Below are 14,797 nucleotides of genomic sequence, written 5' to 3' on the forward strand. Positions count from 1 at the left end.
TTATCCTCAGAGAACATATGTGATCTCTAGAGGTACTGCTGCAAAGTCATTGAGAAGAAAAAAATGCTAAAAATAGCCACTAGCAGGATATGCTGACCTGCCCAGCTGGTGTTACACTGCTTTCTTAAAGGTACAGGTCTTCTTCTGAAGATGTTAAACTCAGGTTTAAATCTAATATTTGCTGTCTATAATAATGGGAATAAGCCTACATCTTTTTATCATATGTAAATGTACATTAGATATTACATCATTCCTGTTTGTTTGCTAAGCATTTAATCTCAGTGTTCACAGAAACCTAGATAGGTTGGAGGATACCTTAAAGATAATTTAGTCCAACACCCTGCCATGGATGTGGTCTTTCACTAGACTAGGCTGCTCAGGGCCATATCCAATCTGGCCTTCAGAATTTCCAGCAATGTCTGGAATTTCCAGTAGTATCTAGAACTTCTCTGGGCAGCCTGTTCCAATGTCCCACCACCCTCATAAAGAAGAATGTCTTTCTTATATAAACTTACATAAACTGTTCAGTTTGAAGCCTTGTCTTATCATCTTTCATGTAGCCCCCTTTAGGTACTGGAACCTGCTATAAGGTCTCCCCGAAGCTTTCTGTTCTCCCATCTGAACAACCCCAGCTCTCTCAGCCTGTCTCCACAGGAGAGGTGCTCCAGCCTCCTGATCTTTTTCTTGGCCTTCTGTGGACCCACTTCAGCAGGTCTTTTGTTGGGGTGCCAGAGATGGATGCAGAACTCTATGTGGGATATCTTAAAGGGCAAGAATTGCCTCCATTGACCTGCTGACCATACCATTTGTGGTGCAAGCCAGGATGGGGTTGGCTTTCTACGTTGTGAGCCAGCTCACACTGAGCTTTCTGTCCAGCAAAAGCCCCAACTCTTTCTCGCCAGGGTTGGTCTTGATCGATTTTCCACCGAGCCTCTATTTATGCTTGAATTGTCCCATTTTTCCTCTGGGGCAAAAAGTGATTTTTGAAGTCTCTGTATTTTGCAGGAACAATGATCAGTTTTTTATTTTCAGTGGCTTATTTATTAACATTCTTGGAAAGCTGATCCTTTTTACTTCTCTTAAAGGGAGAGTGAAATCTTTCTTGTTCAATTGTTTGGGAACAGTTGCTCTTTCTGCTATAAGGATTTTCTAGATCTGAGTGACCAACGACCACTATGACAGAAAATACTTCAAAGTCAGAGATCGAGTAGTCTCCATTTTATACTTTATGGATGTGTTTTACTTCATATATGCACATTCTAGGGAGAAGGGACACATAGTCCCCCATCTCCCATCAAGTGTGTGAATTATTTTTACTCCAGTTACCTGAATGAGTATTTTGATTTTCGTTTCAGTCTCACCTCCGTTCTCATTCCTTTTCCGTTTGTGGAGTTGTCTCCATATTCCCATTTTCCATCTCTTCCCCCTTTCCAGTCTTCTTATCCCAGGCTACTCTCTTCTGTTCTTTGCAGTCTTGGAGCTCACTGTTAGTAATACTATGGACAGTGTAGTGAAATGTTACTTGCTCCTTACACTATTGCTTTACATTGGCATGATACAGGATATGGGATAAGTTATTGCTGCAACTGCAAGGAAATGTTTGGCTATCCCTAAATCAAGGGCACAGCAGACTGAATGCTTGAAGGATTAGGTTACTAAAATGTGGAAATTAAGTAGGTGATGATTTGTAAACTTTAAATTCCCAAAGGAGGGTATCTTGAACAGACTTCGATGCATCTGAAAGAGTAAAATATTCGTCCATAAAAGAAGTGTGGCCACCTTTGATTTTCAAGAACCTACTATAATCTTCCAGCCAAAGATGAAAAAAGATATTAAATAAATATTGGCCGGTGTGGGTATCTTTTTCATGGAGTTATCCAGCCTCCATAATCAGTGTGAATTTAAATCACTTACAATACAAATAAAGGTTGTGAGTTATACTGGTAGCATCTAGCTAAGAATGGTGCTCCTTGTCAGGAAACTGTATCTGAATCTTTTACTAGATAAACATAAATTTTTCTGCAGTTTATTATTTTTTGCAAATATTTTGTCACTTAAAAAAAAAGAAGTTTATCCAGTGTATCTGGATACAATAGTGGACTTTGAATTGAAATTCAGTAATTTCAAAAGCTATTTTCTGAGGGAAAATTGTTCCCTTGGTATAGAAAGATTAACATATTCATTAGTGGACCATTACTGAAAACAACATTTTCAAGAAACACCAACCCATTTCTCTTTATACAGGGATAAATTTAGACACAAATATAAATAAGCTGGGAAAATGATAGCTAAAATATAGCAACGCCATCTCCAAATGCATATCTGTGTTAATACTACTAGGAGTGTGACCTTGGGCATTACAATGCAATTGAGAGAAAAGATGGAAGACTAAGGATATCTATTTTCAGTTCAAAGGTTTCTATCTAAAAAGCCCACCAGAAGGGCTTGAAGAAAACAAGATAGGTTTAACAGCCATAGCCCTACAATTTGTATCTATTTGACTTAGCTGTGGCAGAGTTGAACAAGGAGACTAGTAAATTGGCATTATTATGAGACATCTTTGGAGCAGTTGACTCTTGAAATTGTTTTGACGATGGATCATGGTTAGACGATTTGTTTGAGAGATGGAACTTTGCGTGTTGGTTAAGGGACCTTGCAGGATAAGTTTATATGTGTTTTGATTGTTGTGATGGTGATATTAGTGATAAGGCCTTGCGCACTTCAGTGTGTGCGACATATGATGGACAAAACCATCAAAGAAGCTTTTGTCATTGAAGAAGGAGATGTAGGAAAGGAAAATACAGAGAGTTCACAGGATCTTATGTGGTTGTCTGCTGATCTCAAGTTACTGTATGATAGTGTAAAAGATTATGAAGGCTTTGATTCAAGGCCTTGGAACAGAAACTTAACAAATCCAGAGGTAACACTTACTACCATATTTGACTCACACCCTGGGAATTGACTTTTGAAACATTAGAATTGTAGTTTAAAGTAAAACTGCTTAAAACAAGCTGAAAAAGTGCCTTAAATGAACAAAAAGCAATATATTAAGTAAATTTTATTGATATAACCTCATTCAGAAAGCTGATAATACTGTTTTGCTAGATAAGTAAAAAAGCACTGTAGTGGTGCTATGTAATGGAAGGTAATTGACATATGACAAAGTCATTAAAGGGATTTCTTAGGGTTAAACCGAGAGGGGAAATTGTGGGAAAGAAAAGGTAAAACTCTCAGAAAGCTGTGGGAAAACAAATCCCCAAGAAAGTTGGGGATGCAAGGTGAAGAAACAATAGAGCTATGTGCTTTGTAGAGATAGGCCTTAGAAAACATGTTAAGCAAGATAGTAGAAGTATATAAGCTTAATAATGAAGCTTTATCCATTGTTTTAAACCATTACACATAAGCATTGTTAGAAGCAAGAGATACATGCAAGTATACTAATTGGCTAGAGCAAACGCTTGTAGCTTTGTATTATCTTATTGGCTAAAATCTTTTAAAGGAATGTGTAACTAAGAACAACTTGTGTACTGTTGCAAGCAGCTGAAGCTGTTTCCATCTCCCTTGCTTGGTTCTGTAAAATGAGGCTGATGGCTGTGATGAGTAAAGTCTTCAAGAGAGTTGCTCCAGCAGACACATCCTGTTGTTTGTGTACATAGATATATGTAAATATAAGATAAGAGAAGAAATTATCCCAAAATCTTCCAGCCACTTTTCTTAGGTTTTTAGATACTAGCTGAAGTCACTTGACAGCAAAAATAGCTGATGAAAAAAAGGTGGAAATATATTATTTACTGAATAGGTAGCATCCTACTTGGTGCTTAAGACACTTTCAAGTGGTAGTGAGTTTAAATTATTGGTGGGTTTAGATTAGATGTAAGGAAGAAATTCTTTAACTTGAGGCTGACCAGAAAATTGGTGGATGCCCCATCCCTGGAAGTATTCAAAGCCAGGTTAGAAGGGGTCTGAGCAACCTGGTCTAGGAAGGTGTCCCTGCCCATTGCAGGGGAGTTGGACTAGATGATCTTTAATGCAAATGATCTTTCAAATGTGATGCTTCAAATCACTAGCCAAAATATATTGAAATTACTTGAAATTACTACTTCAGGTAAAATCACTGCTAAATAAAGCTGTCACAATAAAGTTACCACAATAACTTATTCAATAAACGGTAATGATATATTAGTAAAGTTGCATTTTTGGTGAGTTTTGAGATGACAGATTGGGAAAATTAAATGTATATTATACATAATATATGTTTCAATGTGTGCTTATTGCCAAACATGTGGATTTTCCTTAATATCTAATTAGTGTTTCTGCATATAAAGGTTTAAAACTGCGGGTTATATAGAACACTAAGATGTGCCATAAGATTAAAACTAATGTATGTTCCAGTTTGTTTTTCACAACAAGAAATTAATGCCTGATGAAGAATATGCATATTGAGCAGGCATTCCTAATACTTTCTCAGTTGCCTACAGTGTGGAAGTAAGAGACTGTCTTGGCCAAGGCAGTACGTTTCTTTTCCTTAGTAAAAACTAACCTTTGTTGGATTTTTTTTTCATTAACTTATGCAGCTTCTTTCTCAACTAGTGTAAAATTTTAGCACCCAAACAGACACATACTGTGTGAGGAATCTTTCTGATTATTTGTTTGTTTGTTTGTTTCTTTTTTTTTGAATCTGTTGCTAGCTTCCTTCAATAGCAACTACCTTCTTATTGAAGTATCTAGTCAAGCACTTCTCCAAGTCTCATTTTTTAGTCACATCTGTCAAACATTACAGATGTTTTTACTGGCTTGACCAGCCACAACCTGCATAGTTATCCCTTTTGCAGAAGCTGTTGGAGGAGATGTTAGCTGAAGACAAATTCTTGGCTTATTTTTAATGAGGCCTGTGAAATAAGGGCACTTAGAATGAACAAGATCTTAATAAATTCCTGAGATAACCTGGAAAACAAGAGATAATTAGAGAAGAGTGCAAGATATAAAAGCTAGAATACAGACAAAGGATTGCAGAGCAGTGATGTCAACGGCTGCTGTAGAAAAGATCCTGAGGATTATTGTCCATGTGCTGCATAAGTCATGACTGTGTAAGCACATCTCCCCAGATGTGGGACAAAAATGAAACATATTTTGCCTGACATCACTGAAGATCTCTTCTCATCACATTTCAAAAGGGAGAACGTGGCCACAGATGAAGTCACTCAGGTGGAAAAATTGTGGTTGTTTAACTGACTTAGGGTCTATAAATGGAAAATGTCAAAAAAAGAAAGGGACAATCTGGGTTTTTTATGTTTATCATGCATAAAGTAAAAAGGAAAAGGCTTAAGCAGGGAATCTACTTTTTAGCTTTAATGAAAAGCTCCTTAATGGCATGGATGCCAAAGAGCTGGAAGAGATTATTAGGTCGCGTATGGAAACTATATTTTAAGAGGAAGTTTTTGAAATTGTGTCAGGCACAGTTCAATAAAAGTAAAATATATTTTATTTTACCCTGTCTTCCACTGACATAAGCTTAAATTTATTTTTCATTTAACTGGATAAATGTAATTCTTTGGAGATGCTGTTGTAATTTACAGAGCCTTAGTAAAGAAGAAATAGCAGTTTAACAAGAAAGGAGATTGTGTGGTGCATGGTCATAGTTTTCAGTAAAAATAACTGTTAGATTACTTAATATATATCCCTCTGCTATGGCTTGGCTGAATTTTACTGCCTTGGTGTGTCAGACAGCTTCCTGTCTCCTATGGAGACAGCTATTGCTGATGAAGTAAGTATGGGAATATGGAAGTGTAAAAACTGCTTATTGTAAGTGTTACTGTGAATATGACTGAGTTTTGGCAGACACAAAAAAGATACTTTAAGATAAGCAAATGTATTAATTTTAAAATACAAATGAGTGTCAACAGGCTTGGATTTTGTGTAATACTTATCCATGCAACAATAATTAATATGCAGCTATGCCTGACTAGCGACATACCCTTCCAAAAAAGGTGATCCATCTTTTGGATATATGTACCAAAGGAAACATGGTTAATTCACACTGACTTGAGGTTTTTCCAGCAATTTCTTGGAGTGATTGGAGCAGAGAAGTGAGATTAGGATTGCTGTTTGCAAAAATGTTTTCTTGAAAGATGGGAAAACATTTACAAAATATTTATATTCACAAACAGTAAATAGAATATATATTGTTATGCAAAAAAATGCATAATTTTGACAAAAAACTGGAAAGATTAAATGAATGTTACTGTATAGAACTTGTGAATTATATGGAGATATGTTACTATATAGAACTTGTGAATTATATGGAGATATCTTACTTTATACAGATACTGGAAGAAAGAAAACCTTTTTGTAATTCTAGAGTGTATGGAGATTTTTTAAGGAGATGAGCAATTTTAAATTGTCTAAGATTTAATTTAGATATCTATAAAATAATATGCTTATGAAATTATTATTTAATGCAAATACAAATGGCAAATTACTTGTTTAAAGGATTTGCAAAGTAATAATGAATGAGAGATAGGATGCCTTCTAAGGTGATGCTATATAATGGAATACATTCTTCTGATTTTTACATATAGACTGACAGTAGGCACTTGGGGCTGCACAGACACACTCTTTCTCTTGTGAGGACACAAAACCACAGGGTGATAGAAGAGTTTGTGTTAGAAGTACTCTTAAAGGTTATCTTGTCCAAATTGCCTGCCATGAGCAGGAACATTCTCAACTAGATCAGTTTGGTCAGAGTCCCATATGGCTTGGCCTTGAATGCTTTCAGGGATAGGGCATCCACTGCCCCGCTGGGCTATCCAGTCCAGTGTTTCTCTACCCTTATTGTCAAAAACTATTTCCTTGTGTCTCATCTATATTTAAAACCATTTGTCCTTCCAAAATGTTTTTCCCCATCCTTTTTTATAAGCCTCTTTAAGTATTGAAAGGCCACAGTGAGGTCTTCCCAAAGCCTTCTCTACTTTTCTCCAGGCTGAACAACTCTCTCAGCCTGTCTTCAGAGGAGAGGTGCTTTTAGAGCAGTGGACTACCTCAGCAGGTCTATGTCCTTCATGGATAAGATGGGTAATATTTACTAGTTCATATGTTATTTCACTGCCACCCATGGTATACATGCATTTATTAGGAATATTAATCTTTGTAAGTGTCAGATCCTCTGAGTTTCCTTAATTGTAGTATATTGAAACAGAAATTAAACTAATAGCAATGTTGCCTGGATATAGGACAATATATTGCAATGTAGGCATAATTAACAAAATAGTTTTAATGGGCTTTAAACCTGTGCTCCTACCTGCACAGGTTTGTTATGCGTGGTGGTGAAATTTATTAGTACTTAGGGATCTAATTGCTTATAGCCTGTGACCAACAGACAGTGAGCAAGTACCCATCAACACTTTCTTCTCACCAAAGACACATATAGGTGTTTTTTAGAGGACATAATACTTGGTTCCTGTAGGTCCTGCATAAGGGTAATCTTTCTATAGCTTGTAATGAGGGTGTTTAGAACCACCTTCTCTTTTGTTTGGACTACTCTTGTCCCTTTAATTTTCCCTATTTTTATATTTTTGGGGGGTTGTTTTCTATTTTTAACCTAATGTCATAGCTTTGTAGTTAGTAGGTGAAGATATGACTTCTGTCTCTTCCTGTGCTTTTTTAGCTTAATTTATTTGTTAAATTTATTTATAAAATTTCTTTAGGGATTTGGATTCTCAATCCAAATCCATTACACGGCAAATGATCTAGTAAAATTTTTCTGTAAAAATGGAAAATACCCATTAGAAGTGGAAAAATGTAGTTATTTTTCAAGTAACAAATTTTGAACTTAAGTGACCTAAGAACATCGAAGCTCTAAAAATCTGAGCAAATGCACTCTTTATTTCGCAAAGCAGAGTTAAAGTATTTTTGTGGCCATTGTTTCAGATTAAAAAGAATTTATGAGGGATCCCCTGAACTTTCACATTTTACAGTGGAGAATGAAAGTTTTTTTTTCCCTGAAGAGGTTTGGGATGGGTTAGACTCATGCTCTTTTCCCCAGTTGGCAGATGTTATTCTATGTCTAAATTATTAAAGTTCATGCTCTGCAGAACTGCTGTCTTGATTTAAGAAAGTTTAAGGTGTTGGATGCTTTAAAATGGGTTAACTCCTCTTAGTTTCAACCAGTCCCTTTCCACCCATAAGGAATGAATGTGAGTAGATGTAAGTGAAAAAATAGGAGTTTACTAACAAGTAAAACAGCAACAAGCCAAAGAAAATAACAGTAAATAATCACTAAATACTGCACAAGTGCTGGGGACAGGAGAACTGGTCTGTCGGATGTGGTGTGACCTTGTCTTTGGGACAGGTGTACAGGGATCACTCCAAAACAGTTTTTATTGCAAAATGCTACTGTTGCAAGCCCAGAAAAAAACCCCCGAAACAACTTAACTGAAGTAGTATCCTTTTTAGCCTTTGGGTTCCCTGACTTAATAGTCAATGTTCACTTTTAGTTAGGGAAGTGTGATCTGGAACATATTAGGTATCCAATCCTAAGATTGTGGATAGAGTACTGACCCTCAATTCTTTTCTTTAAAACTCTACAATAATATTAAGTAGTTAAAAGGTTGTTCTATAAAAGGATGTTCTGTTCTCCATGGTTTTGGTGGATAAGGCAAGATTTTTTGTGCTTGAATAACATAAAAGATCCGATAGTTGCAATGAAGCAATTTTTATGGTTAGGAAAGATGTTTTTCATAGAAAATGTAATATAGCATTTGGTTAAATTTGTGGCAGACTTTTGTAGTCTTCATCATTGAAATTTTTAAGATAAGATCAGACTGGAGTATAGCATGAAATTATAACATGGGGTTTCACTTTGTTTGGTTTTTTTGTTTGGTTTGTTTGCTTGTCCTGAAAGGGCAACTTAAATGTAGGGGTTCAAAAGATATGGTCTCATATAGCTATACTGTCACAGAATATCTTGACTCTATTTTGTACATTTATTCTTTCAGAAAAACAGGCAGGAAGAAAAATAGCTAATGTTCAAAACCTTTTCATCAGCTCCTCTCTAGGGACAAGAGGAAAAAAAGAGAAATAAAGGGAAATAATAGATTTAGAAATGAAGGAGACTGTAGAGAAGAAGTGAAGGGTTGGAAAGAAGAAAAGAGTGTATCTGTTCAAAAGCTCAGTTTTAAGTAGAGGTATGAAAAGCCATGATTTTTGGCATGTTATCTGGGGACTACTGAATGCCTTGCTGAGTACCCTGGAAGAGACGGAGTTGTATTGTAGATCAAAGCAGTGTAGGTATAGTACCTTCACTGAAAAAAGAAAAATAAAGGAAAAAGAAAAAGAAAAAAATAATTTGAGCTAGATCAGTAGGCTTATGGGTCAGCTTCTCAGTAACTTCTATCAAAGTAGTTATGTGCCATAATACTTTGTTTTACCTTCCTAAAGTATGTATGTCAGTTTCTAGCCTTTCTACAGCAGTACAGATCAAAAGTTTTGGGGATTTTTTTTTGTTTGTTTTTTTGGTGCTGATTTTGTTTGGGTTTTTTTATTACATTTCAAAGGGATTCTATCACTGTGTCTGTAAGTAATATTCAAATATCTATTTTCTTTAGGTTGTACCTAGATCAAGAGTTGTTTCTCTTTTTGCTACTGTATCCTTTTCTTCCGCTGTAAGGAAATGTAATCGAGTAATTAATTGCATTAGCAGTTTACTTATCCTCAAGATCAGATGAATAGAACTGATTTGTAAACCATCACTAAAGGTCACTTTTTTTTACTCTATTTTTTATTTTTAGGAATGTTGCCTCTGCAATTTGAGAGGTGGTGCATTAAAGCAAACCACAGACAAAAAGTAAGTAATATATTCTTCAGGACATTGTGTGTTTATTTTAAACTTTATTTCCAGTTGATACCCATGTGCAAAGCATTTGCAACCCTAATTACTTGACAGTGTCCCTTTAAGGTGAATCACTGCAGAATTACAATTCTATTGAAATGTGGCACTGGCATTTTCTTAGATAGTTAGATAGTAAAATGTACATTTGTTTTAGTATTTGCACACACTTGCTTGTTCCAAATTTTAATCTGCTGGCCTTTGTGCAAAGAAGGTAAATGCAAACTCATTTATCATTGTCTGCTTATCTTATCAAACAGCAAACTGTATTTTCTTCTTTGCTCCTGAAAATTATGGTACAATACTTTTGAATTTCTAAACCCAGTATTTTCAATGACTTAATTTTAATCCTATTGAAGTAATTTTAAATTCTGAAATATCTTTTTTTCAATGCACTTCTAGCACACACTGTCAAAAGTAGTTTTGCTGCTGACATCATGTTATTGCTGTATCTGGGTGACAGACCAATATAGCAAGTACAGTAATTTCACGACCATAAGGCGCACCAGACTATAAGGCGCACTCCCCGGGAATCGACAAAATTCGCAACTTTTTAGATCATATAAGGCGCACCAGACTATAAGGCGCACTTTTTTTTTGCCGCGAAGATCTATGCCGCGCTCAACAAAGTAACTAATTAGTAATGGAATCCCGCAGTCGTGGAATTTATTGGCATGTGCTCAAATTGGAAACATTTTTCACAGATTGGTGTAGCCTTTAAATGCAGTCCCAAGCACCCTGCCCATGTGCGGGCCCCGGTACTCCCGCCTGCCCGTGGCGGTGGCTGGCGAGGCAAGGCTTGGAGCAGATACCACTCAGAGCAGCAGTGGCACGGAGCGGGCGGCGCTCATGGTGGCACGGAGCAGGCAGCACTCGCAGCGGTACGGAGCGGGCGCTGCTCAGAGCGGCTGCCCTACGGAACGGGCAGTGCGCTGCAGTACGGAGCCAGCGCTGCTTGGAGCAGCCTCGCTACGGAGCGGGTGGCGCTTGCCACGGTATGGAGCGGGCACCGCTCGGAGCCGCCGTAGTACAGAGTGGGCGGTGCACAGAGCGGCGGTGGCATGAAGTGGGCGGCGCCCGGTGGCTCTTTGCTCCCGCCGCGGCTGGCGGTACTTCGCTCTCCCCACGGCCAGCGGTGCCCGGCGGCTCTTCACTCCTTCCGCGCCCGGGCCGGGGCCAACGTGAGCTCCCTCCCTCCCCGCACGGCTCCTGCTGGCCATGGCCACCCGCTCCCGTCCCCCCTCCCGGCTTGGCATTCCCATGGCACCGCCCCCACATTGCGGCTCTCACTTCTGGGGTGGCGAATGTAGCAACTTTGTACATCATATAAGGTGCACCGGACTATAAGGTGCACTTCTGGGTTCGGGGGAAAATTTTAGTCAGAAGGGTGTGCCTTATAGCCATGAAATTGCTGTAACTCTAGCTGCTAAAGTGGAAAATGTTGCAGCTTAATGCTTTTTCAAACCCAGTAATAGAGTACAGTAGTTTCACAAATACAAGCCGCACGGATTATAAGCCGCACCCCCGGTGCCTCGACAATGTTGCTGTCTTTGTCAATAGATAAGCCGCACCCCGAATATTAGCCGCACTTTCGTTCGTGCGCAGCTTTCACAAATTGGCCAATTAGTAACAGGATCGCGGCATAGCGGGCTTTACTGGCTCGGGGCGGGGCCAGGAAGGCTCGGCCCGCTCATGGTTGCCGACGGGGCTGGGTGGCCCAGCTCAGCGCCACGGCTCGGCGGGGCTGGCCGGGTGGTGCTGCCGCCGCCGCCGGGCTCGCTGGCCCCCCTCTCCCGTCAGCACCGCCCCGCTGCCGCGTTCGCTCGCCCGGCTGGCAGGGCTGCCGCCGCCGGGCTCGCCGCCCGCCCCGCTGCCGCTTTCGCTCGCCCTGCGCCGCGCCTCGCGAGCGCCGCGCCTCGCGAGCGCCGCGCCCGCCCCGCGGCGCTTTCGCTCGCGGCGGCGGTGCTTCGCTCGCGGCGGCGGCGCTTCCGCGAGCGGCGGCGGCGCTTCGCTCGCGGCGGCGGCGCTTCCGCGAGCGGCGGCGGCGCTTTCGCTCGCGGCGGCGCTTTCGCTCGCGGCGGCGGCGCTTCGCTCGCGGCGGCGGCGCTTCCGCTCGCGGCGGCGGCGCTTCGCTCGCGGCGGCGGCGCTTCCGCTCGCGGCGGCGGCGCTTTCGCTCGCGGCGGCGCTTTCGCTCGCGGCGGCGCTTTCGCTCGCGGCGGCGGCGCTTCGCTCGCGGCGGCGGCGCTTCCGCGAGCGGCGGCGGCGCTTCGCTCGCGGCGGCGGCGCTTCCGCGAGCGGCGGCGGCGCTTCGCTCGCGGCGGCGGCGCTTTCGCTCGCGGCGGCGCTTTCGCTCGCGGCGGCGGCGCTTTCGCTCGCGGCGGCGCTTTCGCTCGCGGCGGCGGCGCTTCGCTCGCGGCGGCGGCGCTTCCGCTCGCGGCGGCGGCGCTTCGCGAGTGGCGGCGGCGCCTCCGCTCGCGGCGGCGGCGCTTTCGCTCGCGGCGGCGCTTTCGCTCGCGGCGGCGGCGCTTCGCTCGCGGCGGCGGCGCTTCCGCGAGCCACGGCGGCGCTTCGCGAGCGGCGGCGGCGCTTCGCTCGCGGCGGCGGCGCTTCCGCTCGCGGCGGCGGCGCTTTCGCTCGCGGCGGCGCTTTCGCTCGCGGCGGCGGCGCTTCGCTCGCGGCGGCGGCGCTTCCGCGAGCGGCGGCGGCGCTTCGCTCGCGGCGGCGGCGCTTCCGCGAGCGGCGGCGGCGCTTCGCGAGCGGCGGCGGCGCTTCGCTCGCGGCGGCGGCGCTTTCGCTCGCGGCGGCGCTTTCGCTCGCGGCGGTGGCGCTTTCGCTCGCGGCGGCGCTTTCGCTCGCGGCGGCGGCGCTTCGCGAGCGGCGGCGGCGCCTCCGCGAGCCGCGGCGGCGCTTCGCGAGCGGCGGCGGCGCTTCGCGAGCGGCGGCGGCGCTTCCGCGAGCGGCGGCGGCGCTTCGCGAGCGGCGCTTTCGCTCGCCCCGCCGGCAGGGCTGCCGCCGCCGCCACCAGGCTCGCCGGCTGCCCCCTCCCGTCTGCACCGCCGCCGCGTTTCCTCGCCCTGGCCGGCACTGCAGGCCCCCGCACCGCCGGGCTCCCCCACGCTGCTGGCCCCGATTATGCTGGGCTTCCCCCGCTGCCAGGCAGCCCCACCCGCCGGCCTTCCTGCTTCTGCCATGCTCCCCTGCACTGCTAGCCCCAGTTCTCCCGGGCTCCCCCGCCATGCTGGCTCAGGCTCTGCCGCCCTCCCTGCCCCGCCCTGCTGGCTCAGGCTCTGCCACCCGCCCCCACACTGCTGGCCCCGCCTCTGCCAGGCTTTCCCACCTCTGCCGGGGCCGGCCGGGCTCCAGCTTGGCTTGGGGCTGCCGCGGGCTCTCACTTCCGTGTTGGCAGCTTTTAGAATTTTGTTAATAGATTAGCCGCCCCGGAATATTAGCCGCACTTCCGGGTTTCCACCAAAATTTTGGTCAAATTGGTGCGGCTTGTATTCGTGAAATTACTGTAGTCTTTGTACATTTTGAATAATTTCATAATTATTAGCTTATCTTAGTACCATAGAAATATTGTGTAGATCTCATTCTTTCATGATTTGGAATGCAGTGGTAAGACATGAACTAGGTATGACATTCTTTTCCACTTACTAGGAAAGAATTTATCAGTGGTTTGCAATTGATTTCGTAACTCCTGTAAGTCGTCCAGTTAGGAGAAGGTTTTATGTTTGACTCAAGCCATATCTTACCTTCAGAAAACATTATTGTAGCCATTTTAATGGAGAATTTTGCCAGTACATGAAAATTCTCAACTGATTTTTAGTTCTACTTTAAATTCCCTTATGTTTTCTCATTGGTTTACTTGCTAAATAAAAAGAGAATGAGAAAAATATTATTTCAGTAGAATTTATCATGCCCATTTGATATTTGCTGTTGGTAGCTTCTATGTTGCATCTTTAAAAATGTGTACATAATTTTTTAATACAAATTTAAATTTTTTTAAATGCCTCATAAGATACATTAAGAGGAAAATCCTCAGACATGTGCATAAAATGATTTTTCTTGTGTAATTATATATAAGGTTATGGAGTTTACATTCTATCACTCTGTAGGTTAGTTTTACAGATTTGTGAGATGTGATTTCTGTAAAAGCAGTTGATCTGTTTTCATAACAGAGTTTCCTTGTAGTTGTTACACATTGTGGAATTTTTAATCTGTCTTTCAGCATTAGCCATCATTTCAAAATTTTGAGTTTTTGGAAAAGTATATTACAATTATATCTTTTTTTCTCCAACAGCTGTAAAATCTAACATACATTCCCTTTGCTCCTTCTTTACTCTGTACATACTAATTAGAGATACAGGAAGAGCATGTCATACTTTTAAAAGCTAATGGATCAGATTGGTATATGTGCATGCAGTATATGTGTGCATGCTGTATAGGAAGGCTGAGATTCCTTCTTTTCAGCAGAACATAGCAATTGTTTTGAGTCTGTTGAGTTGAGAGATGTTAGAAGATAAATGTTTAGATGAAGATTGATTGAAGAGGCATTTTATTTGTAGCATTTCTGTCTCATAAATCTTAGATGGTAAGACAATGTAGTTTTGCAGGTGGGGAGGTCACAATGAAAACAGCTGTTACAAAAATGTTTTTAAAAGTCTCAAAACAAGACTCTTTTGTGTAATTTAAAACATGAACAAACTGTCACCATAATGAAAGGATGGATCTGCACTTTATCTATTTTTATTTGGGCTGAACTGTATAACTTGCTAATTGATATGTCATCTTTATGATGGAAATGTTTTCCTTATTCAAATTTACTTCTTGTCTACCCCAAAAAGATTTTACAAGTAGGCTCAGAAGGCTACTCTTTGTTAATAGAAGTGCATTAGCTTCTCTTTTTCTTTAAG

The 14,797-nt window shown here is 42.4% G+C and overlaps 1 protein-coding gene across 3 annotated transcripts in view; it reads left to right on the forward strand.

The window, feature by feature from the left end:
- KDM4C (lysine demethylase 4C) overlaps nt 1–14,797 on the forward strand; it is a 256,853-nt gene that overhangs the window by 162,245 nt on the left and 79,811 nt on the right. For all 3 annotated transcript variants that reach the window (XR_004420744.2, XM_033085582.1, XM_033085583.1), the window contains exon 16: nt 9,786–9,841. Coding sequence is in view for 2 of the 3 variants with exons in the window: in XM_033085582.1 (XP_032941473.1) it covers nt 9,786–9,841 (56 nt within the window). In the remaining variant the exon portion in view is untranslated. The remainder of the gene's footprint in view (nt 1–9,785; nt 9,842–14,797) is intronic.

This window comes from Catharus ustulatus, chromosome Z (genome assembly GCF_009819885.2).
Source record: "Catharus ustulatus isolate bCatUst1 chromosome Z, bCatUst1.pri.v2, whole genome shotgun sequence".
In the NCBI taxonomy this organism is placed as follows: domain Eukaryota; kingdom Metazoa; phylum Chordata; class Aves; order Passeriformes; family Turdidae; genus Catharus; species Catharus ustulatus.